At 33.4% G+C, this 25,960-nt stretch overlaps 1 protein-coding gene across 3 annotated transcripts in view; it reads right to left on the reverse strand.

Annotated features, from left to right (window-relative positions):
• Positions 1-25,960, reverse strand: part of LOC126743658 (ATPase WRNIP1-like) — a 30,254-nt gene extending 4,294 nt beyond the window's left edge. The window contains exons 1-5 of one of the 3 annotated variants that reach the window (XM_050450857.1): positions 24,995-25,948; positions 20,331-20,582; positions 19,944-20,281; positions 3,066-3,180; positions 2,879-3,009 (exon numbers count right to left, since the gene is read on the reverse strand). In XM_050450857.1, coding sequence (XP_050306814.1) covers positions 2,879-3,009; positions 3,066-3,180; positions 19,944-20,281; positions 20,331-20,582; positions 24,995-25,674 — 1,516 coding nt within the window. In that variant the 5' untranslated portion in view covers positions 25,675-25,948. Of the gene's footprint in view, positions 1-2,878; positions 3,010-3,065; positions 3,181-3,349; positions 7,951-11,899; positions 12,834-19,943; positions 20,282-20,330; positions 20,583-24,994 lie in introns of those variants that run through there. The other 2 variants (XM_050450858.1, XR_007662947.1) reach the window with 2 other exon arrangements.

Raw genomic sequence — 25,960 nt, forward strand, 5'->3', positions numbered from 1 at the left:
AAAATTTGCTTAAGAACCTAAAAATATATAATAAAATCATTGCAATAACAACTGATTTTTAGGCCCAGAATTAGGCCCAAAAGCGGGGACTAATTAATTTTTTCGATATTCGTTATACTTTATCACCTTAAATGTTGTGTTATGTAATCCATAAATATAGGAAAGTAGCCTACCTTACTTGCTGCCAATAATCCTTTTTGTGTTTTTAATAATAAATCCTAATAATGTAACCGCTAATGATATTATAATGATCACTAAATGTTAAAATTCATTGAAAATTTTCTCCACAATCTCTATTTCCACAGTTTGTAGATAATTACTAATTATTGCTATAATAATTAATGACTTAAAATAGTTTTTATTACGTGCATCTAATATCAATCGAACACTACATTTAAGCCAAGTTGTACTATATCAAAACAAGTTTGAGCCTCAATAATACATCCTAAAGTCACTATGAAACATTAAACATAATAAAAACTTCTTCATATTATTCATAAAGCAAGCAAATAGAAGTAACTGAATATTCTCGAGATAAGACGTTGTCAACCTTGAGTTGCTGATTTCTTCCAATAAGATTTCATCATTTAAGAAATTAATTTTTTTTATTAATAGGATAAAGCTACCTCACTTTTCCCATAAAAGTAAGTTTTTCCAAAAAGAGTACCATTGGAAGTTTTATATTTGATATTTAGTGATATATAAACTCGGGTTTCACGCTTTGGGTCTTAGGTTTGACATAGTTGACGAAAGGACCTACCACAAACAGGTACTAGTATTGTACTCATTGAAATCCTATAAAAATGCAAAATATTTTACTATCTTAGGACGAAATAACAAAAAAAAACTATCTGCAAAATTTAAAAAAATCAAAATAATAAACATAACATACGGCAAACACTAAAAAACTTAAATATCTATAAAGTATAATATGCCTCCTCCTACTCTTGCAAATACAGATGAAATTCATTATTGTTATTCAACTTGTATCTATACAGTCAACAATATAATATAAATATGATAGATAATATGAATAATAAAAGACAACAAGTATAATAATGATAATACAAAAGTCATTTGTGATATTATAGAATCTCAAGACTGGATGACAACAAATCAAAACTCCAAAGTCTACTATTCTGTTATTATTCAGCCACATTTCAAAAATTTGCCATAAGATTTTTGAATTGTATTAAGGAAATGCCCTAGATGTTAAATAACCATAGAATATATTAATCTCAAAATTTATCTAACAGTGCATGGAATATTGCTAAGGAGGTATAAATAAAACAATCGGTTACTGTCAGAGATGGAAGAATTAAGAGATGGAGTATGTTTTAGCCATTTGGTGGCTAAAAGTTTAAACAGACAATAGATCAGTAATTAATAGGTTTAACACAATCATCACAGATTTTCATGTTAAGTTTATAAAGATAAAAACTAATAAAACTGTTCTGTACTTTTGCCAAAGTTTAACAGTTATTCATATTATAGGGAGAACAGCTTATAGAACAAAGAAATAGTATCTGCAACTGCATAAAAAAAACTTTAGAAAATTAACATGATCAATATTATTAAGCAGAATTGAGTTTTTTTTTCGTGTTCACTCAGTCTACTTGATCATCTTGCTAATGATGAGATATGAGAAACATATTTTGTTTTGAACATGACACAATAGAATTTTATTTAACTGAAATTTACTTATCGTGAAATGAACCTTGATGAAAATATTGAATAGTATAAAGGTGAACTATGACCACCTTTGTACTAACAATTTATACATTAAATGGTAGTCTATACACTGAAATCTTTTACTTTTAACACTCATATTCAAAATATGGTATTAAAAGCTCACAAGATGTTGGTATTTGTTCAATGCTTGACAGCGCTCTTGCCAATAAGAAGTTGTTTTTCAAAGTTATATCGCTGTTTTGTTTGTTCAGTATTGGAATACTACTTAGGGCTGTATATTTTTGGAGATTAGCTGGACATTTTTACTATGAGCAGAGCATTTAGGTGAAATTTCACAAAAACTTTGTATTGTCCTGTGATTATTACTTCAATTAGGTTTTGGGTTTCAATAGTGGACTCTCCTAGTGTTATCTTCAATTATTTAAAATTATTGCATCTTGGATAACTGTGATATGTCAATGACTGTAATATGTTTTATTGCTAAAATCGCTTGTACTATATAAGAATAAATAAATAAATGAGTTTATAATTTCTAAAGTAACTTTCTTTACTTGGGTAATCTGTAGTGACACAAGCGGCAGAGAACACTTTAAGTCTCTGTTTGAGGAACAGGCTTGAGAGAAAATTTATTCTTTAAAAAAACATAAGATAGTTTAGACGTGGATCCGATTCATCAGGCAAACTGTTACACAGCTTTTTATACACATTTCTTTCCTTACAAAAAGGGTAAGAAAAGAAGTAAAAATCCTGAAATTTTAAAACGGCAAACCCAATTATATATTTTGTAATAAGGATGAAAAAATCCTAAAAAATATGCATTGAACTGCTTGAATCTCAAAGAAAAAAACTAGTTTAACTATTTAAGGAAAATTACTGTGAAAAGGCTTGTGCAAGATTAAGGATGACCACAAATCAGCAATTTTAAATATTTATTCTAAAGTACATAGAATAATAAAATTATAGATCACAATACAAATAACAAGGCATGAAGGATTTTTTAAGCATCTAAATATTTGACATCATTCATTTTAAATTTGTGTTTCCTGATTTTTTACTTTGATTTAAAGACCTCTGATCTTCTATTGATAAATTCGAAATTACACAAACAAGCTAACCATTTCAACCTATTCAATCGCAGAATATCGCCTTGAAACAGGAATAATTTAATACAACATGAAATTCTTACCAAGTTCTTTCATTAATTTAGTGGGTGCATTCCTTATATGCATAGGAACCACTGGTTGTGGGCCTTTATGTTGCTGGATCAACTGTTTGGCCCTTGCAAGAGCTGTATCAGCTTCCCTGGACTTTGGAGCTCTAAAACTGGAAGATTAGAAAAATCTTAAATGAGTTATTAACTTTGCTGAATTTACCGTGCCAAATAAATGGCACACTGTGCCAGCAGTACGTCCGCTTCAGGCATACCAATAAGTTGACAGCCTTGCATGGTTGCTATGGCTAAAGGCAATGCATGAGGATCAGAATTACCTTGAATAAAATTTAAAAAAAAATATTTGCAATTTAGGCAATATGCAATCAAATAAAAATAGGTTAAAACTTCTTGGCCAAAAGTTAAATAAAATGGTCAGTTCATATACAATTTCAGAGAAAAAATGTGACATGTGACAAAAACATGAAAACATATAGAAGAACCTACCTCAATATAAACAAAAAAAAGCATCACTCTCTTCATAAATAAATAAAATGTTAATCCTTCTAGACCTCATTTGTTTCAGTATACAGTTCCCTGACGACACGCAGCCTATTAATCATCAACTCCAAGAGACTCCTGTCTAACCCCCTTGTACTGTACCAATTCAAACTTTCAACTTTGCAAGTTGAAGGCTTAAAATAGAACCTTTTATAAAGACTGATGGCTTGTGGTGGTAATTTGGAGCAGTAAAACTCAAAAAGCTTTACGGGGCAGCGGTCGGGATTTTGCTGATTTGGGAACATTGTAAAAAAAAAATTCCTTCTCTTTTCTGGATAGTATTGTATAACCGTACAGTAATCCATTGACTCACTTTTCTTTTTAAGCACCTTCTCCACGCTGAAGTTTTTGCGTTCGTTATCCGAGATGTTTACCATTCTGAAGTATTTCATATTGTGGTACAGGATGGTGTTCAACAGAACATAAGGGTTGTGCATACCCAGCATATTGCTTTGCCACAAATGCTCTTCTTCAACTCTTGTTTCAATGAATGATTTTTCCAAAACTACCCGCGAAAATGCCGTCAAGTGCTTATCCAGATTTTGCACAAAGCCTCGAAACTCCTTATCAAAGAATATGTTTATAACATACCCATGCTCTTCCAAATACTTCTGGATACAGAGACATAAATAAAACACTGTATCAGGTGAATATGGTTTCCCAGTTGGTTTTTTCAGTTCACTTACAAACCCAGTAAGACATTCGGCCAGATCTGTAATTGACATTTCAAGGAGAGAATCAGTTTTTGATGAGTATTTATCAGAAGCTTTCATCCATGACCGCAATCCGTGAACTCCTAGAGACGAGTTGAAAGTTAGAGGCTTTATTTTCTCATCGGATACTAAAGTGATATCATTAAAACCTTTTTTGTCATCACTCGTTAAGTCACTAGTCTCGTCTGCAGTTTCAAGAGTGACTATATTATGAGTATCTGTGTCAGCATCAATTTTTATGCAATGATCATCAAGATCTACACTCATTTTTTCAAATCCTGTTTCTATTGCATGTACTATTTTTTCAAAAATTGCATCAGATATTTTGTATTTTCCAAACATTTTATCAATTAGCTCAGCCAACATGTTATTAATTGCTGCAACAGATTGAGCTTTTATAACTTCATTTGTTACACCTGCCTTATTAATATCAATTAAAACTTGATGTATTGAATTACTTATTTTTTCTTTAATGCTGTCAATCAAATCATTTTTATCCCCAGGTTTGGAAGGTCTGATCTTTTGGACATCTTCATTTTTTGTGACAAGTGTCCCATTGTTGTTCTCACCAGGTTTAAACATCTGAGTAGTAATATCCTCATCTTTTATATCCACATTATTTGTAATGTTCCTTTTAACTTGTGGCTTCATAATGTCATCATTATTTGTATGTTGTAAAGCTGTTTTGTCTAAAATATCATCACATTTCACATTGTCTAATTTAATGTGGTTTTCATCTTTAATGGTGTCAGAAAACTCAATCTCAGAAGATTTGATGGCACTTTGTACCATCCCTTCTGCATTCTTATCTTCCACTCTTGTAATCAAAGTCTCCTTGTTGCTTACAACTAATTTCTCCCAGTTAAAACCAGGTAATGAAGCTGTTTTATCTGGTATAATCTCATCATTTGGAACCGCATTACTATTTGCTGACTCATTATCTGGTGTTTCATGCTCTGTATTATCATTGTTTGTTAAAGCAGTTTTATCTTTAGATTTTTTATTCACATTTTCTGTGATATTTGTGCTGTCTTTTTTGTTATCAAGGCTATGGCCAAATTCAGTTGAAATATCACAAATTATAGCTGTTTTATTAATGGCTACTTTCAAGGTTAAATCATCAAAATTAGGCTTGACTGTTTCCATTTTCAATGTCTTTTTATCCTCAAGTGAGTTATCAATTGTTACCAAAGCTGAGTGGTCTAAAGTAGTTTCTGTAATACCCTTAATATCTTCCACCTTGTCATTAATGACATTAACTGAGTTATCACTTGGAACTAGTGTCTCAGCTTTTTCATAAGGCTCATTATTAATAGTTAGTGGTTGATCAGAATAGTCCTCTTGTCCTGTATTTTGGTTGTTAGTATTGATATCACTTGTGACAAGTATTTTAGTATTATCTTTAAAATCTTTACAACAAGCATTTACTGTTTCCATTTCTTGATAATCATTTCTGACTATTTTAGAAATATTTATGGCTGATTCACTTGAGGCTTCAATTCCCACAGCTTTATCAGTAACTTCTTGAATATGTACCTGATTTTTACAACCCACAATGTCTCTTATGTCTTGAGAAACTTTTTCACAGGTTGACTGGCTAAGTGGAAGGACCAGAGGTAAAGGAATAGGAACAGGTACTAAAAAAGGTAATTTTAAATAAGTTTGAGTGGATTTCTCCATCATTTCTTGATTGGCCAAAACACTTTTGTCAGACTTTTGAACTGAACACATTGTTGCCACATTTATTTTGGACAAGCTTCTTTTTAGCATTGCACAGTCATAAAGAGTCTGATCCTTGCTCAATTCAAGTAAATCTGTGATACCATTATAGCCCCTCATATAACATGAAATACTACAGAAGAAGCTGGGAGGCTCAATTCTAGAACACCTCTCTATCAGATCAATATCACACTTTACTAACTTGCAATAATTACAGGAAAGCAATTCTGCATGTGAAAAATATATGTGGTTTTCACATTCTTTTGAGCAAACAGAACTTATAACCCCTTTATATGAGACCTTAATCTCATCTAATTTATGAAAGGACATCTTACATACATCACAAAAAGACTGAACAATATTGTTAGAGTTGTAGTACCACTTCCCACAACTCTCCTGACAAATCCTTAACCTGCCTGCACTTGTTTCAATGATTGTACTATTGTATGTCTGACAATTGCATAGCTCACAAATTTCCTTCTTCAAGGGATTTGCAATTTTATCCTCAGATTTAACTTGCTTGAAATAGCACTTGTGACAAAAATTCTGAGAATACTCTGAAGGAGCAGTAATATTGTTAAAGCAGTACATGCATCTGTTGCTATTGTTCTCATAGAAATGAAAACAATCCAATGAACAAAATTGCAATACTTTAGTTGACCGATAAACATAGTTGCCAAAAGATTTTCGGGGAATTTCTATTAAGCAATTAGTGCAATATTTGGGTAAATTCTCTTGCTGATAAGAGTTCAGACAAACAGTACCGCAAAAACAAATGTTTTGCCATCGAAGATACATTGTCTCTTCTTCTTTTATTGTACAATTACAGAATTCACATGTTTTTTTAAGGAGGAAGTAAGAAGATACCTTAAGTTCTTCAATAGGACAAACTGTTAAAGGTTTAATATTTTCTGTAGAAAGCATTGTTGGCCTTCTTGGGGTAGATTTTAAAAGATCAACTATTGGCTTGGGATATGTGGGCGAATTTATTGGGGGATTTGTATAAATTGTTTGTGGGGTAGGTTTAATAATTAGATTGTTATTCACTACTAAACTTCTGCTGCAATTTATATTATTTATGCATTTATCTGGACTTTCAAAGTCTGATGATTTACTTTCAGACATACCTGGCTCGGTCAAACTATGAGTTGATGAGGAATTTGCAATTATTTGTTTACTGGTTGGGTCTAATACAGCATCAAATTGATTGCTACCCACTTTTAAATATTCCCCTGTAGGATTTTTACTATTTGGAAAGTTTTGAGACCTAATTTTAAAGTCGGATAGGTTTTTGCTATGTGTCATCTTCGGCTGAGTCAAAATATGTTTTCTTATTAAATTAATCTGTTCTTTAGGGAGCTCTGGAGCCCTTTTTGGAACTTTAGTTGGAACTTGATCACCTAGTGTATCACATATTTTATCATTTACCACAGGTTTATTTCTTTCAAGCTGGCTATTGGGAATGTTTTGAGAGATATTTGACCCTATATCATTATTTTTCAAAATATTTGTCTCCCTTGGCACTTCCAGTGTTTTTATCTTTTCCGCACTCAGCAATTTAATTTGGCATTCTTTCATAGCCTCAATTTGCCTGCTACGGAGCCCTGGAAGTCGATTTGGAGCACTCATTTTATGCTGAGAGTACCACTTATTCAAAGAATTTTTGGATTTACTTGTATAAAGTTGCAAAATTGTAGAAAGACTTAGAATTGCTTCACATTACAGATATAAAGGATTGAACGTGCAATGGAAAATCAAATATACTTTTTGCAGGTGGTTGACAAATTCAAAATTCAAAAATATTTGATATTTCGCAATATATTGACAGCTGTCAAACGATTTGGCTCCCCGTGTTGCTACAGGACAAATTTGTGATTTTTTTCTGACATATAACGTTGTTGCCGAATTTCCTCGGTGTTTAGAGAGCCGGATTTTGTTAAGTTCTCTTCTGCTTAAAGATGGCGCCACTATTGTAGTTCTTTAGAGTTCAGCGATTGTATTAGGTTTCGAGTCATACGAATCGGTCTAACTTAATTATTCGTATCAAAAAATTCGTGTTACTCGTACTAAATCTAAATAATAGATGACAACAAAATATTGTACCTATGATCGATAAAATTAATTTTTACATGAAACTTATATTTGCAAGATTTACATTTCTCCTTGTTTAAAGTTGTTCAAAGGGTTTTTTATTTTGTATTACACAAAAAGTGCGTCTTTTAATATTAAATAGACCTTTCGCATAAATATTTATGAATGTATTTACAAACAAACGTAAACTAACTTTTAGGTTTTTTGTTAATACTTTAATTCTGAATAGTTGGATAAATTTACCATTTCACTTACCAATATTTCACAACAAACAACAAATATAAAGAAATACAGGTAAATGTTAAGATCAATGAAGCAACCTCCTCCTAAAATTGGCTTTAGAGCCTTTAAAAAGGTCTATTTATACCATTGTTGCCGTGTGAATGTAAACCATGAATAAGAACCTTTTGCTTTTCCTGCCACGTTAATACGTTTATTTTATTAGTAAAAATCGAAGGTGATTTCTAGTTGTATAGGAGTAGCAAAAACTTTTAATGCATTTAGCAGTTCAGGTGAATCTATATAGGCTTATATATTTTAAAATAACGAAGGCTAGTGAAAATAGCACAATGCTTAATAAATAGATTTATAGAGAATAACTGCCATTTAATTTAAAGCAGAAAGAAAGAAAGAAAGAAAGTGTGCTATATTACGTAAGAATAATCTTGTGTACAAGCATCCTACAAGCTAAAAAAAACAGAACAAAAATACAATTTCAAAAATTGACAAAACTATGAACAAAATTAAACACAAGAGACAAAACTTTTTGAACATACTTGAATTAAAGATAACTAAATAAAACAATCAATTACTAAATAAAGGTAAACTTGTTGACAAAACTAGAGAAGAAAAAAGGAAAAAAAGAAAACTTTTCAACATGTCCAAGGTTAAAACCTATCATTAAAAAAGTCATCCAGGTTATAATATGCCTTAGCCAATAAAAACGTCTTTAATTCTCTTTTAAATTTCTTAACATCCGATAGATGTCTAACACATAGAGGAGCATGATTGTAAATTTTTTTACTTATGTAAATTAATGAGTTTTTGGTAAGGGAAGACGTAGGAATAGGTAGGGGAACATCATTTACACGACGAGTCAAATGGCCAGTGTCAGAGGGTAGTTTAGGAATTCTGTGAATAAGAGCAGCTGTTTCTAAGACAAAGAGTGAAAAAAGTTAGGATTTTATCAGAAATGAAGAGAGGTTTGCAAGAATCTCTTAACTAAGCAGAACACAGGTATCTAACTGCTTTTTTTGAATAACAAAGACAATGTTAAGTAGCCCCTTATTGGTTAAACCCCAAAAAAGGCAAGCCATACCGAATATTAGAGTCAATAAGTGAAAACTACACTGAACGGGCAACCACCCCTCCCAGCTCTTGTTTTGCCATTCTTACTGCAAAACATCCAGAAGATAATTTCCCAGCTAAATGTAAAATATGATCTTCAAACCGAAGGCGACCATCAATGGTAATTCCTAGGAACTTGCAGCACTCTTTATTCTGCAAGAGGGAATTTTCGTCAAACATCAGACCCTGAACATCGCACATAAACCCCATAATAGACGTCTTTCTTACATTAAACACGAGCCTGTTGCACACCACCCTGATAAAATCTGAAGGTCTTCAAGGATACAAGTCTTAATATAATCAGAATTTTTATGGCTCCATAGTATGGTGGTATCATCAGCAAACTGAACCACCTTGCCCTGCAGTTTCAATGAACTCAAATCATCCACATACAGTAAAAATAACAGTGGTCCCAACACTGAACCCTGGGGAACACCGCATTTTAGGGATCTAGAAGTAGACAAACGCCCAGAAACTGTAACCTTCTGAGTACGATTTGATAGATAGGACTCAAGCCATCGCAACGCTACGCCCCTAAAACCATATTTATCGAGCTTAGATAACAGTATTCCATGATTTACACAGTCAAATGCTTTGGATAAATCACAAAACACTGCCGCCGATGACTCTCCAGAATTCAAGGACACATAGACGCTCTCCAAAAAGCTAAAAACAGCATCATGAGTCCCTTTACCGGCTTGTAATCCAAACTGATTTGCAGACAAAATGCCATTATGATGTAAAAAGGACAAAATTCTGCTTTTTGCAAGTTTTTCAACTATCTTAGAGAGGGTAGACAAAATAGAAATGGGACGGAAATTACAAGGCTGATCCAAATCTCCACCCTTATGAAGAGGGATAACCACTGCCTTTTTTAAACATGAAGGAAAAATGCCAATATGTAAAGAATTGTTTATGGCAGAAACTAAAGCATTTAAGGCTGAATCAGGCAAAAAGAGTAACAACCTCGAAGATATCCCATCAGCTTCAGATGATTTATGGTTTTTTAGGCGTTTGATTTCATTTTTTACTTCGGTAAGATCGACAGGATGAAAGAAAAATGAATGCTCAACCGACACTTGTTGAAGATAGTGTAAGGGATCAATGTTACTACGAATGCCCTTGAGCAAGATATTAGGTATATCACAATAATAGTCGTTTAAAATGTCAGGTTAACTCCGGTTCAGATACTTTTCTATGGCAATGTCTAAAATCATTAATAATCGACCAACACTCTCTTTGCCTATTTGATGACATATTTACGCGATCCCTATAATAATTAGATTTTGCTGCTCTTTAATTGTCTTTCTGTACAGACTACGGTATTTCTGATGATATACAAGGATATTTTCATTTGTGGTATATTTGCACAATTTAATCAAAAAACGGAGGTTTTTAGCTGACATTCTAAGGCCTCTTGTAACCCATGGTTTTCGTTTCTTAGTTTTAAGTCTCATTTTAGGAAAGCACTGATTGATCTTATCACACAGAACTTGAAAAAATAAAGTAAATGGGTCAGAAGCCGTTTCAAGGGCATTCCAATTTACCGAAGCTGTAGCAGCAGAAAAAGCATTGAAATTTCTCCTGCTGAAAATTCTTCCCATATAATGAGATGAAGATAATACAGTATTATACGGCATTTCAGCAAGAATAGCTTCATGGTCGGAAATACCAGATGGGAGTACTGTACATAAAACGTCATCAAAATTTGTACAGAAATAGTCAATTGTAGTTGCAGATGAAGAAGTTATTCGTGTGGGAGAAAGAACGTGCATTTTCAAGTCGTAAGAATTTAAAATACTTAAAAGAGAAGTACGTGGCAAGGTTTCATTAGTGCAGTTGATATTAAAGTCACCAGCCAATATAACCTTAGAGTGTAGGGACAACTGGGATAAAAGAGAATCAAGTTTGTCCAAAAACATAGCAATATCTCCTGTAGGTGGCCTATAAACACAAAGAATATATAAGTTAAAACGCTTACAAAAAGAAAGAGAGAATTCAAAAACATTCTCTAACAGAAGATTATCATACTTATCAATATTACAAAAAATCGTTTCAATTGTTTGCCTAGCCAAGATCATGGTTCCTACATGTATAGATTGTTGACGACAAAAATTTGATATAGGAACATAATCAGATATTAAAAAACATTTACTAGGCCTCAACCAGTGCTCAGTCAGAAGTACAATATCAGGAAAATTACATGTGTCCAGCAAAAGATGAAGCTCATCCATCTTGTTTCTTAGGGATTGTATATTAAGAATAAAGATACTTAAGCTTTTCGAAGAGCTAATTTCAATCTTACTAGTAGAATATGAACATGAATGAGATTCAACTTTCGAGGACATGTTTATAAAAAAGAAGAATCCAATTCACGATCAGTAATCAGTTCAGACTCATTAATTTAATGATTCAAAGACAATTTATTCGATGAAATATTAATTTTAAAATATTTGAAAATATGTGCATGTAATAATGATGCCAAATCTGAACCAAAGTTACTGGCGTGATTAGACTCTAAAATCCCATACAGATTAATATTATTTGCATGAAAAGTACGATAAAGGGCCTTATTACTATTATAGATAACATTATGGTTTAAATAAGTATAAGGGCTTGTCATCACTAAAGTGTTTGTATCAACATGATTTTAATTAAATTTTTTAAAACATCAGATGAAGAACAAATTCCATTTAACATTACTATTAAAAAATCTTCTTTCCTTAACTGAACACCTCAACTAATAACTTTACCTTAACTTAATACCTTAACTAAATTTGATGCTGTCCTAATCACTTCACTGCTTGAACATGTCCGGCTTCAGGAAACACTGGACCTTGTAATAAGCTTCAAACTTTAAACGTAAATGTTGTTGTGGTTTCAAATAAAAGGGTGTAATATTTAAAAAAAAAAAATGTATTTATGTTGAAACTGTGGTTTAAGCAGAAACGGTTCGTAAATGTATAGCGCAAAAATAATACCGCCAAAGGCGGCCTAATATAAAGATTCTATTTTTGTATTCCCGAGAAAACGGGGCTGTATGAAGTCGCCCGCCGCGCCAGTAGTTTTCGTTTTCATCTCTCTCTAATTTTTACTGTGCCGCGTTTCGCTCTCTTTCTTGTTTTCGGACGGAAAGCAGTCTCCTTATAACTTGTAAAGTAATAGGTTCTTTTAAGATTATGGGTTAAGGTTAAGTAACTTTTTTTTTTTTTGGCACCCATACCTAAGTGTATGGCGTGATTTTTGGGTTACAAACATTTTATATGTAAGGTTTAAACCAGTAATTAGTTTTTTGTTTAATTATCCTTCCGAAGTTTAGTTCCAGTGTTTTACCTATGGAAAAACAAATAAACCGATTAAAGGAAAATATTGGTTTTATTTGAATTATGGTCCTTCGAAATAAATAGTTTAAAGTGATACATTATAACATAATTTTTGGCCAACTTGCGAGCCGGATTTTGGATTGTGTGAGGTTTGATTGGATATTGACTGAAGCTGGTCACTGGTTTTGGGTGTTTTGAGGATCTACCTACAGGGTGGCCCATGGTACTTCTGGGAACCTGTGGAATTTTTGGAACAGGACGAGTAGGACGAGGGTGCAATCTAACTGCCTTTCATACATAAATTGCAGTTAATTACTGGGAGGCGACTGGGAAGAAGGAGCAGGAAGGTGAAGACGTTTGGAAAAAGCAAAGGTCAGATCGTTTTATTTATTTTTTATAAACTTGCATACCTGATTATTGAGGAGCATGTAATTTATTGGGATCGTGCTGTGCTTCATAAGGGCAAGTGTAAGGGCAAGTTCAAGTTTTATCTAGGTTTTTTGTAATTATATGGCTATAAGTAAAAATTAGACATTTTTACGGTGCAAAATCGCGGTTTAGTCCAGTCAAAATCTGTATTTTAAATTTTGTTCTAAACATTTTTAAATTCTCTAATTAAACACAGTACTTTTTATGTAATTAAATTACTTTAGCTGTTTTAATATAATATGTGTTATATATGAGTTATACCTACGTAGAGGTTAGGTGTTAGTTTTAGGTTCGGTTTTTATTTGACTTAAGGTATATTTATTTACTTTGTGGGTTCTAAGTAAAGGTTCATATCTCTAATTATGGATATCGAAAAGCTTAAAAAAGTGCGTACTAGGGCCAAAAGTGCTATCACTAGGATTGAAAATTTTGTAAATAATAATGTGGGTAATGATGGATTAAATGTTAATGAATTTTGTACAAGGGAAAATTATTTGCAAAAGGCATTTGAAGATTACTGTTCAATTCAATCTCAAATAGAGGATGTAGAAGAGGCTGAGGAGGTTGATAGGGATAATATAGAGGGTCAGTACTTTAGGGTTTTAGCTAAAATTAAGACTATTGTACATTCTCATTCTATTGTAGAGGTGAATGAGACGGCTAATATTACTGAATATAGGGGCCCACAACAACCTTCCTCCCAGACTCACAGCGATCCAATTAGTAGGGTTAAATTACCAAATTTAAACACTCCGTCTTTTACAGGTAAATACGAGGATTGGAGGTCATTTATAGATTTATTTACAGCTTTAATTGATGATAGTAATCAGTTGACTAATGTTCAAAAATTTCTGTATTTAAAGGGGGCTTTAGCTAACGAAGCATTAAATTTGGTTAATGATTTGCCATTAACGCACGATAATTACCCAGTGGCATTGGACTTATTAAAAAAGAGGTATGATAATAATTTGGTAATTGTTAACACGCACTTAAAAGGTTTATTGGATACTCCTCCTGTAACAAGAGGTGACGGGGCTCAACTTAGGGCATTTTTGACTTGCATAAGGCAACATTTAAATTCCTTGCGTGCATTGAAGTTACCAGTTGACAGTTGGGATGTTTTATTAGTATATTTATTTTTACAAAAACTTGACTTTCAATCTCACCGAGCTTATGAGCTTGAAAAGGATAATTCTGCGTTGCCAACTTTAACTAATTTTCTTGAGTTTCTTGAAAAAAGATGCTGTGCTTTTGAAAATATGTCAGGATCAGATAATACTAGAGGCTTTAAACCCAAACAGTTGAAATCTGCCTTATTGACAACTCAAGGAGATATACGGGGTGATTCAAGAAACAAAAATATAAGGGTTTGTTCATATTGCAATAAAGAGGGGCATATGATTATTAAATGTTATAAATTTAAGGGCTGTTCATTAACAGAAAAAAGGAGTTTTGTTCAACAAAATAAGCTGTGTTACAACTGTTTGGGTTCGAAACACACAGTTTCACAATGTCAGTCGGAAAAATGTAGGGTTTGTAATGGTAAGCACCATTCATTACTTCATAGTGAGGATAAATTTGCAAGGGGAAATCAAGTCATTGATGTTCAAAGGGAATCTGACGTGGCTTCTAGGGAGAATTTTGGTAGGAATAGGAATTTTATAGGTCAAGGTTCCAGGGACTCGAACGAAAGTACTGTTTCAAGTCAGCCTCAAGCATCAAATGAGCCACAGATAAATAATACAAGTCTCTTTTCTAGGGGTTTTGGCTCTCAAATATTGCTAGCTACGTCAAGGGTACACGTATTAAATAGGGATGGGAAAACGGTTGTAGTCCGTGCACTTTTAGATTCTGGGTCTCAGATTACTTTTATCAGTGCCAGGTTGTTAAAGCTTTTAAACTTGGACTCGTATAGCAGGTCATTAACAATAGGAGGTATTGGGAATATGGTGTCTCAGGTAAATAAATCAGTTGATGTTGTTTTACAGTCACAGTTTGATAATACACAAAAGTTTAAAATTTCTTGCTGTGTTTTGGATAAAATAACTTGTTTGTTACCACGTGCTTCTGTAGATGCAAGCAAAATAAATTTGCCAGCTGATATACAATTAGCAGATCCATTTTATTATAGGCCTGCAGAAATCGACATGCTGATTTCAGCCGATTTGTATTTTGATCTGTTGTTGCCTGGAATAATTAAATTAGGTCCAAATTTACCTGTGTTACAAAACACCAAACTTGGTTGGTTGGTTTGTGGCAGTGCCCCTGCAAATCCATTTTTGTATAATAATTTGGTTAGCCATGTAAGTGCTTCACTGTTTTGTCAGAATGCTGATGATATTAATGAGATCATACCAAGGTTTTGGCAGTTAGAAGAAGTGTCGAATAAACACTTTTTGTCGCCAGAAGACAAGGCTTGTGAACAAATTTTCGTGTCCACATGTAAAAGGTTGGAAAATGGTCAGTTTCAGGTCGACTTACCTTTGCGGTCACCTGATGAATTTGAAAAGCTGGGAAATTCTCTGGGTTCAGCGATCAAACAGTTCCAATTTTTGGAAAAAAGGTTTCAGAATAATAGTGAGCTATTTAAAGAATATCGAAAATTTATCGAGGAATATGTTTCTCTAGGTCATGGGAAAGTAGTGCCTTTTAACTTTAATAATTCTGGGTTTGATGCAGAGTTTCGAGTGTTTTTACCTCATCATTGTGTAATTAAAGAAAGTAGTTTAACTACAAAGCTGCGAGTTGTTTTTGATGCGTCCTCAAAAACCTCAACTGGATTGTCTCTTAATAATATTATGTACAAAGGATTTACGGTGCAGCCGGAGTTGTTCGAAATTTTGTGTCGTTTTCGAAGTTTTATTTTTGCTCTTGTTGCTGATATACAAAAAATGTACCGAATGGTAAAGGTAAATCCCAATCAAAGGCATCTACAGAACATTGTATGGAGGGATTCTTATCAGGAAGATTTCAAGTGCATAGAGTTGCAGACAGTGACATATGGCACTAACTCTGCACCGTACTTAGCAACTAGGTGTTTAAATCAATTGGGTTATGATGAATCTAATAATTTTCCATTGGCCTCTATGGCAATTCTTAAGCAGTGTTATATCGATGATATTCTGGGTGGGGCGAATACTAAAAATGAAGCATTCGAATTAAGGGACCAATTGATAAAAATGTTGGGTAAAGCAGGTTTTAAACTTCATAAATGGAGCTCTAATGATCAATCATTGATTAATTTTTCTGAGAAGCATCCGGAAAGGACAAAAGATATTTTGGACGAGACAGTTTCGAGTAAAGTTTTAGGTATTAGTTGGGACTCGGCGGAGGACATTTTTAAGATTTCAATACCAGAGGTCAGTTATTTGGGTAATTTTACAAAAAGGAGGGTTCTGTCATATATTGCTCAAATGTTCGATCCCTTGGGACTGGTAGGGCCAGTTTTGGTTCTGGGAAAAATATTATTGCAGGAAATTTGGTCTAGGAAAATAGGTTGGGATGAAGAACTTCCTATAGATTTAAAGGAAAAATGGCTTATTTTGGCTAGAAACTTATCTTGTTTAAAAAGTTTAAAAATTCCTCGTTGTTTATTTGACCAAAGAAAGGTTAGTCAAATTGAATATCACGGGTATGCAGATGCTTCCTTGGTTGCTTACGCTGCATGCATTTATGTGAGGACACTGTATTCAGATGGTAGTGTTACTAGCAACTTGCTTTGTTCAAAGTCTCGAGTGTCTCCATTGAAGATAATTTCGCTTCCGAGACTTGAATTGTGCGGTGCACTACTTTTATCTAGGCTTGTACATAGAGTAGTATCTATTCTGAAGTTGAATGCTGCGATTTTTCTGTACACGGATTCAAAAATAGTTCTCTATTGGTTAAAAGGTTCACCATCAAGATGGACAACATTCGTGGCCAATAGAGTCTCCGAAATACAGGAGTTGACTTCGAATTTTACATGGTCTCATATTAGGTCAGAAAATAATGCAGCAGATGGGTTATCTAGAGGGATTTTTCCTAGTGACTTGGTTGAAAATACAATCTGGTGGAATGGTCCAAGATATTTATTGGATCCAAATTATTCAGTGGAATATGATCAAGGTAATAATGAGGTTATGGAGTTAGATTCAATCCCTGAACAGAAAAAGGTCTCCTTTGCTCAAACTTATGTATTGTTACCAGTAATTGACTGGTCAAGATTTTCTAGTTTCTCTAGATTGCAAAGAGCAATTGCTTTTTGCTTAAGGTTTACTAACAATGCCCGAAAAGGGTTAGATATTTTACATGGTCCTCTTTCAGTAGCTGAGTTAAATGCATCTAGATTAAAAATCATAAGGTTGATACAACATGAATCCTATTTTAAAGAAATTGAAAATTTACAAGTTCAGGTTGCTGAACAATCTGACAAAGGACAGTTGGTTTTTAAAGACAGTAAAATTCGTTGTTTAAATCCGTTTATGGATAATCAGAGTTTATTAAGAGTGAATGGCAGAATTTCAAATGCTGAAGTTTCTTATGATCAAAGGTATCCCTTGTTACTACCAGCAACACACTATGTCACCAAATTGATAATTAGGTTGGAACATATCCGACTTGCTCATGCAGGAGCACATGCAGTTTTGGCTTCATTAAGACTCAGATATTGGCCTATTAATGGGTTGAATCTTGTAAAAAAGGTGTTACATAATTGTACAGTTTGTTATAGGTTTAAAGCAAAAACTTCCGAGCAATTAATGGGAAGTTTGCCGGTAGATCGAGTGTCAATCGCTCGTCCCTTTCTTAAGGTGGGAATTGACTTTGGTGGTCCTCTATTTATTAGGCAATCGCGTCTTAGGAAATCTCCCAAGACAAAGGCTTACATTGCACTTTTTGTATGTATGGCTACAAAAGCTATCCATATTGAGTTGGTATCTAGCTTGACAACGGAGGCATTTATGTTTACTTTAAAAAGGTTTATTGCTAGGCGTGGCAATCCCAGTACTATATATAGTGATAATGCCACAAATTTTAAAGGAGCATCTAATCAATTGAACGATGTGTATACATTTTTTAAGTCTGAGACTAACAAAACTGAAATTGGTGATTTCCTTGCTACGCGGGAAATAGAGTGGCGTTTTATACCACCTACGAGTCCACATTGGGGTGGTTTGTGGGAGGCTGGTATAAAATCAGCCAAATCACATTTGCGAAAAATTATAGGTGACTCATGTATGACATTTGAGGAACTAAGTACAGTGCTGGCCCAAATTGAGGCTATTCTTAATTCGCGGCCACTTTGTCCAGTGTCTACAGATTCTAATGATCTAACTTGTTTAACCCCTGGACATTTCATAATTGGCGAACCATTAACCAGTTTTCCGGAGGTTGATGTGTCTCATTTAAATGAAAATAGATTATCTTTTTGGCAAAGATGTTCAAAGATGCGTCAAACGTTTTGGACACGTTGGTCCACTGAGTACCTAAATAGACTTCAGCATAGACCAAAATGGTTTCGAAGTACTAAAAATCTCGAGGTTAATACCGTAGTGTTGGTAAAAGAAGAAAACTTGCCTCCTTTAAAGTGGCAACTCGCTCGAATTTTAGAGTTGCTTCCGGGAAAAGACAACAAGGTTCGTATTGCCCGTATACGAACCAAAGATGGAGTGTTTGTGCGTTCCATAACCCGATTATGTCCTTTACCTTACGAAAGTAGTTGAGGACGCTGCCTCAAGAGGGGGAGGATGTTGTGGTTTCAAATAAAAGGGTGTAATATTTAAAAAAAAAAAATGTATTTATGTTGAAACTGTGGTTTAAGCAGAAACGGTTCGTAAATGTATAGCGCAAAAATAATACCGCCAAAGGCGGCCTAATATAAAGATTCTATTTTTGTATTCCCGAGAAAACGGGGCTGTATGAAGTCGCCCGCCGCGCCAGTAGTTTTCGTTTTCATCTCTCTCTAATTTTTACTGTGCCGCGTTTCGCTCTCTTTCTTGTTTTCGGACGGAAAGCAGTCTCCTTATAACTTGTAAAGTAATAGGTTCTTTTAAGATTATGGGTTAAGGTTAAGTAACTTTTTATTTTTTTTGGCACCCATACCTAAGTGTATGGCGTGATTTTTGGGTTACAAACATTTTATATGTAAGGTTTAAACCAGTAATTAGTTTTTTGTTTAATTATCCTTCCGAAGTTTAGTTCCAGTGTTTTACCTATGGAAAAACAAATAAACCGATTAAAGGAAAATATTGGTTTTATTTGAATTATGGTCCTTCGAAATAAATAGTTTAAAGTGATACATTATAACAAATGTTTTAGGAACACTCTGCTTCAATTTTCACCAACAAAGAGAAGCCGAGGTCGACTATCGTCAGGTGTATTTGGCCTAGTTGGTAGCTGTGTTGGAGAATTAATAACAACAGATTTAGATATCTGTGACTGTTGCACAAATGTCGGAATAACAGGTATCTTTTTCAACTTCCAACACCTTTACGGAGTCTAACATCTTCTTATTTAAGTTAGTTAAGTCGTTTACGTCTTTTTGTAGCAAGTTTATTTCAGTCTTATAGATTGAAGACTCATTTTCTAATGTTTTTATCGTTACAATTAAATTTTTATTTAGGATATTTAGCTCGCTAATTTCTGAATTGAACTTAAGACTTGCCCTTTCACTCACATGGACTTCATAATTAAAGAAACATACTATACTTGCATGAAGCAATTTGAATTTAAACAGAGTGTAATAAGATTACAAAATTTGTAAAATATCTTTTTGACCTAATAGTAAAAACTTGAGTGTTTAATGTTGATTATCCTGAAAGTATTGGTTTTTTTTAGTCTGCCTCTACTGCAAATTTCTTCACACCCAAATGGGGGGTAAGCAGTGAAAAATTGAGACTCATTAAATTCTAAATATTTAGGTAATTTAACTATTTCACTTACCAATATCTTCACTAGCAGCTCTCACCATTCTCCTGGCAATATATCTAGGATCCTCCCCACTTACAATCATCCTTGTAGTCCAATAAAGGGCGGCGTTAGGATCGGAGCCCCTTATGCTTTTGTGCATTGCAGATATAATGTTATAATGTTCTTCTCCCGCTTTGTCATATAAAAGATGAGCTCTCTTTAATTTTTCCTCGATATCAGCTACATTAACGATTTTATTGCTATTTTTATCAAAATATTGCAGGATCAATTGCATGTTGCTTAAGGCAGTCCTGGCATCACCATCACTGATATCTGCCATCCATTTTAATGCTTTGCTTTCTATAGCTAAGCTGAAATGACTTACGATTAAAAAATCTTAATATTATGTAGATTATTTACCCAGCACTGGCATCAGTAAATGTCCCAGCAGGGTTATCCTCTTCAATAATATCAATTTCAAAATATTCTGCTGCTTTTTCGAGGATAGAGTACATGTCCTCAGATGTAAGTTTCTCAAGAACTACTACGCGACATCTGCTTAGCAGCGCACTGTTTATAGAAAACGATGGGTTTTCAGTGGTTGCGCCAATTAATATGATCTCTCCTTTTTCTACGCTCATTAGAAATGTGTCTTGTTGCTTTTTGTTAAATCTGGAACAAAACCAAAGATAGGTAATGAACTTTATGGTATTTAGTTTTGTATTTCAATGGATACATGCCTCAATAAAATTTGAAGTAAATCTTCTTTATACAGGGTGTTTCAAAATTCACTACATATATTTTAAGGGCGTATTCCTGAGGTCAAAATAAGACTTTTTTTCCTATAAACATGGGTCCTAAAATGCACCCCCTTCAAGCTACAGCCATCACAAGAAGTGTAAAAAAAATCGATTTTTTTAAACTGTGTCTGCAGTTTTCCATCAAATTTAACGAAATTTGGAATACCCCCGTTATTTTAGGCGGTCTATTTACTCTTTATCTTAGAAAAGGCCTAAAACTAATTTTATGGGGTAAATTGAGGGGGTGCACACTTTTGACGGCCAAAATTTTATGTGTACATACATTTTTTTTTAAATTAAGCTACACCAAAAAATAGACCATACAAAAATTTAAATTTTTGGTCTCTTGCATTTCTTTCATACGACTATTAGTTTTTGAGAAAATCGCCGGTGAATAAAAGGATAGCAATATCGTAAATTAAAAATCAAAGAAAAAATTTAGGAAGTAAGTAGGCTGTGTTTCGCATTCGTTGACATTTTTATTTTTGAGGTTTTAGTAGTAGTCTGTGAGTATTTGTTTTAGACATTTTTTAACTTGCTTGACATTTGGTTTAAAATAAATTTACTGTCATTGTTGACTTTGTTTAATTCCAGTAGTTTACTTCCCGTTTTAGATTTAAAGTGTAGTTTTTATTCCCATGTTTTATTTCTAAACGCTAACATTGCTAAAATGGAACGTTATTCATTCGAACATCTTGCAGACATCCATTTTGTTTATGGTCTTGCTGATGGTAACGCGTATGAAGCTCAAAGATTGTATCAGTTAAGGTTTCCTAATCGCCGACTCTCGAATGTACGAACATTTTCAGAGTAACATCGGCATCCGAAAACTAACGTATTCCCTAAATACGGTAGTTTTCGGACCCCCAGGAACAATGCAGGCAGACCGCAACAAGCACGAAACCCAGTGACAGATGAGCAAATTTTGAATGCCATCGACGACGATCCTGGCCTAAGCACCCGACAAATAGCTCGGAATTTGGATGTTTCTCATGCAACTGTCTGGCGGGTTTTGCACGAAAATAGCTTGTATCCATACCATATTCAAAGAGTTCAAGCTTTGCTACCTCAAGATTTCCCAAGGCGCTTACAGTTTGCAAGGTGGTTACTTCAGAGATGCGCGAGAGATAATAATTTTTTATCAAGTATTCTATTCACAGACGAAGCTCATTTTTCGCGGGAAAGGGTGGTGAATTTTCACAATGTGCATGTTTGGGCAGCAGAGAATCCGCACGAAATTGAGCAATCTCACCACCAGGAGCCCTTTAGCCTTAATGTATGGGCAGGTTTAGTGGGAGATGAGTTAATTGGTCCTTTCTTTTTTCCTAGAATTTTAGTTGGCGACACTTATTTAGACTTTCTACAGCACCATTTAAATGGTTTACTAGACAATGTACCTTTAAATGTCCGAGCGAACATGTGGTTTATGCATGACGGTGCCCCCCTCATTTCCGTATAACAGTGCGTGACTATTTGAACTTTGTGTTTCCTGAGAGATGGATTGGTAGAGCGGGCCCAATACCATGACCTCCACGCTCCCCGGACTGCAATCCTCTGGATTTTTTTTTCTGGGGATATGTAAAAAGGCTCGTCTATAATCCTGGTCAAGTGCCTTCGCTCGAGGTCCTAAGGCAAAGAATTATTGATGCCTTTGAAACAATAAGAAATACTCCCGGAATTTTAGAGCGAGTAAGACAATCTATGAGAAGACGAATGGAGGCTTGTATTGCAGCGAGGGGTGCGCATTTCGAGCACTTTTTATAAAAAAAAAATATTTGTTTCTCAGAAGTTTATTGTTTATTTAAAAAATAATTAATTATTATGTTAATAAATGTTAAATAATTTTTTAACCAATTTTTGTATTTTTATAAACTGTCATTCTTTAATGTAAATAATTGTTCATCAATTTATTCAATTTATTCAATAACAAAGTTTCAACAATAGCAAAACCAGTCTACCTATTTATTGTTAAATGTCGTGCCGCTTAAAAAATGTCCTAAAACAAATAGTCACAGCCTACTACTTAATATTATCTGTTTAAATTTTAATTATTACGTTATTGGTAGCCTTTTATTAATCGGTGATTTTCTCAAAAACTATTCGTATTATCAAAAAAATGCAAGAGACATAAAATTTAGATTTTTATATGGCCCATATTCTGGTGTAGCTTAATTTTTTTTTAAAATGTATGCGTACATAAAATTTTGGCCGTCAAAAGTGTGCACCCCCTCAGTTTACCCCTTAAAATTAGTTTTACGCCTTTTCTAAGATAAAAAATAAATAGACCGCCTAAAATAACGGGGGTATTCCAAATTTCGTTAAATTTGATGCAAAACTGTAAACACAGTTTTAAAAAATCGATTTTTTTTACACTTCTTGCAATGGCTGTAGCTTGAACGGGGTGCATTTTAGGACCCATGTTTGTAGGAAAAAAAGTCTTATTTTGACCTCAGGAATACGCCCTTAAAATATATGTAGTGAATTTTGAAACACCCTGTATATTTTTTAAGCTGTAAGACTTTCTGAACAGCCTTAAGTACTTTTTATTAAGTTATTATAAAAAAAGGCATGACCAATTTCTTTAAATATTTTGTTGCAAAATATTTATTAACAAATAAAGGGAAAACAACTTTATGAATGAAAGAAATATATATGTAGCAAAATTGGTACAAAAAATTGTCACAACTTATATCTATATCAAAATCAACTTTAATTATCAGTTTATAGTAGTCAAAAAAAACATCTATCAAAATATATGAAAAAAAATATTATATAGTCATAAAACTGGAGAACACTATTACAATTAATTGTAGAAAAAGTGTTATATGTTACATATACCCACAGTTCTAAAAGTAGAATAGTGTCTAATAGAGTAACTATAAAAGACAATGCTGGTGAAGTATGATATGTTCAGAAGTCTTAACAAACTTGGCAAGCAATAATGTAAGGATTCTTACTTTAAACAAAGAAAATTTGCAACTTTTTGATAGTTTTAAGTTTTCTATAAACTCAATTACATCTTTTGTAGAAGAATATTACATTCTCCAGCAAATTTATCATTAAAATAAGTCATAAGGCCTTACAATAGCTTGTTTTTTGAGGCCTACTGTCTGTCTCACAGTTTTTTGAAGTAGGTGTATAAATACAAAAAAAAATTGTTATGTAAATGTATGTTTTTACAGTTTTTTTTGCTTCTTCAGAGACCTGGAATTTTTTAATGGTGGAAATCTAATTTATTATTCAAATTATTTTCAGCCAATAGTTAATTCAAAATTTTAAGTGCTATTTTAAAAATGAATTTTCTCAGACATCTTGTGCAAAGCATAGCATAATGAAAATTGGCACAAATACAATTATTAAGTATTACAAATTTATTTACTTGTTCAATAATGACTTACAATCTGGAATGAAACTTAAATTAAGCACACCTAGGTGTACGCCAGTAATAGACCCAGTATGTTTATTAAGATATACATTTCAATTCATGATAAGCAAACTGAAAAATTATAGTAAAAAATAAACAATTAAGAAGGAAAACAATAACTTATAAAAGGGAAAGGAAGGTATTTCTTACAATATTAAGAAAACTTTTTTTTTGTAGTTTTTTAAATTGACTGACTGGAGCAACCCATTGAAAATCAGATATATTACCTAGTTATATCTTTGATTTCTCTAAAATTATTGAACATGTATAAGTGAATATACTATAGCTGAATACACAAATTGAATAGAGATAAAAAGATCCAACAATAAATATTTTGTTATTATATAATAGTAGGGTCCACAAAGTTTAGGGATATAGTTTTTTAAAACTTTAAGTGGATTAATTGGATTCACCCCAGATCACTTACATACCACAATACATTGGAGATTTAATAAGTAATTGATTTACTAACAGGGCCATAGCCAGGTCTGTGTGAGAAGGGCTAAGTGCTCCTAAGTTGACCAAGCATCTTTAAAAACCAAAAAAAAAGTTTTTTTTTGTCTTTAAATTATCAGTGAATCATGTAAAATCCACTTTAAATTTTTGTCTCTTATTATACATTCAGATGTTTTTGTATTTTCTATAAATTTTTTTTTTGTTCATTTGCTGTTTGCATCTGTTAAAGAAAATACAACACATATAGTTTTTAAAACATTTATGGAATAATGTATGTCTGTCTCTTTTTTTACAATTTTGATGCCATGTTCTTACTTGACTCAATTCAAAAGGGGCTTGTTTACAGAGAGAGAACAAAGGATTAAAAAAATTACTTTTTTCAGCACAAAACACTATGAACCTACCTATGTATCTCATCCATAAACAATACAGTCCTTTTACCAAACTTGCAATCATTTCTTGCAATAGTTATAACATGTTGCACTTCCTTAATTCCACATGTGGCAGCACATAAAGTAACAAATTTCCACTTACTAGAATGCGTTTTACAAATCTCTTGTACCACATGGGCTAAAGAAGTCTTGCCACAACCCGGAGGCCCCCACAGCATCATATTTGGTATGTCCCCCTTTTCTAGCATTGAACGAAGTATAGTGTCCTGTCCCAGTATGTGATTTTGGCCTATAAAATCATCTAGAGTTTTTGGTCGGACTTGAATTGCCAATGGGGTTTTAAAAGTAAAATCTTGAGGTTTTTTGCTTGTGGGTAAGGGTTCTTCATCTATTACTTCAATCACTTCTGAATGCAATTTAGAAGTGCTTTGAGTTGACTGTGTAAATAAAGGCGCCAATGTTTTTATATCTTTCGGGCTCCTCTGGCTTAAGCTTAGCTTAGGGAGTGAATTGCTGCTTGGCAAAACCGGTGATAAAGCCCTTTTTCGTTTTTGCTGCAAGGGCGGCGGTTCATCAGCACAATTTAAAAAAATGCATTTATTCACGTGTTCCTCGATGTCAGCTTGGGAAAATGAATTGGCACAAATAGGACAATCCGTCTGTTCCATATTTAAGGCCCCATTGTCGCACATTTTTGTGTATTAAATGGAAAAAACTAATTCGATAAATTGGCGGCACAATAACAAATTTGTAAATATTCATGAAGTTAGCAAGCAAGGGTGACAAGCAGTGTTGCCAGAAAAAAATATATCGCTATCATTTGTACTGACAATAATTGTCAAATGAACACAAATACATCGCCTGAAAATCAGATTAACTTTTTGATGTGTTCATATCGAATTACGTTAATCGCGACCAGTCAATTACTACAATTCATAGTATAGTGACAACAACCAATGACTTTAGAATTAACGACAC

This window comes from Anthonomus grandis, chromosome 13 (genome assembly GCF_022605725.1).
Source record: "Anthonomus grandis grandis chromosome 13, icAntGran1.3, whole genome shotgun sequence".
NCBI lineage: Eukaryota > Metazoa > Arthropoda > Insecta > Coleoptera > Curculionidae > Anthonomus > Anthonomus grandis.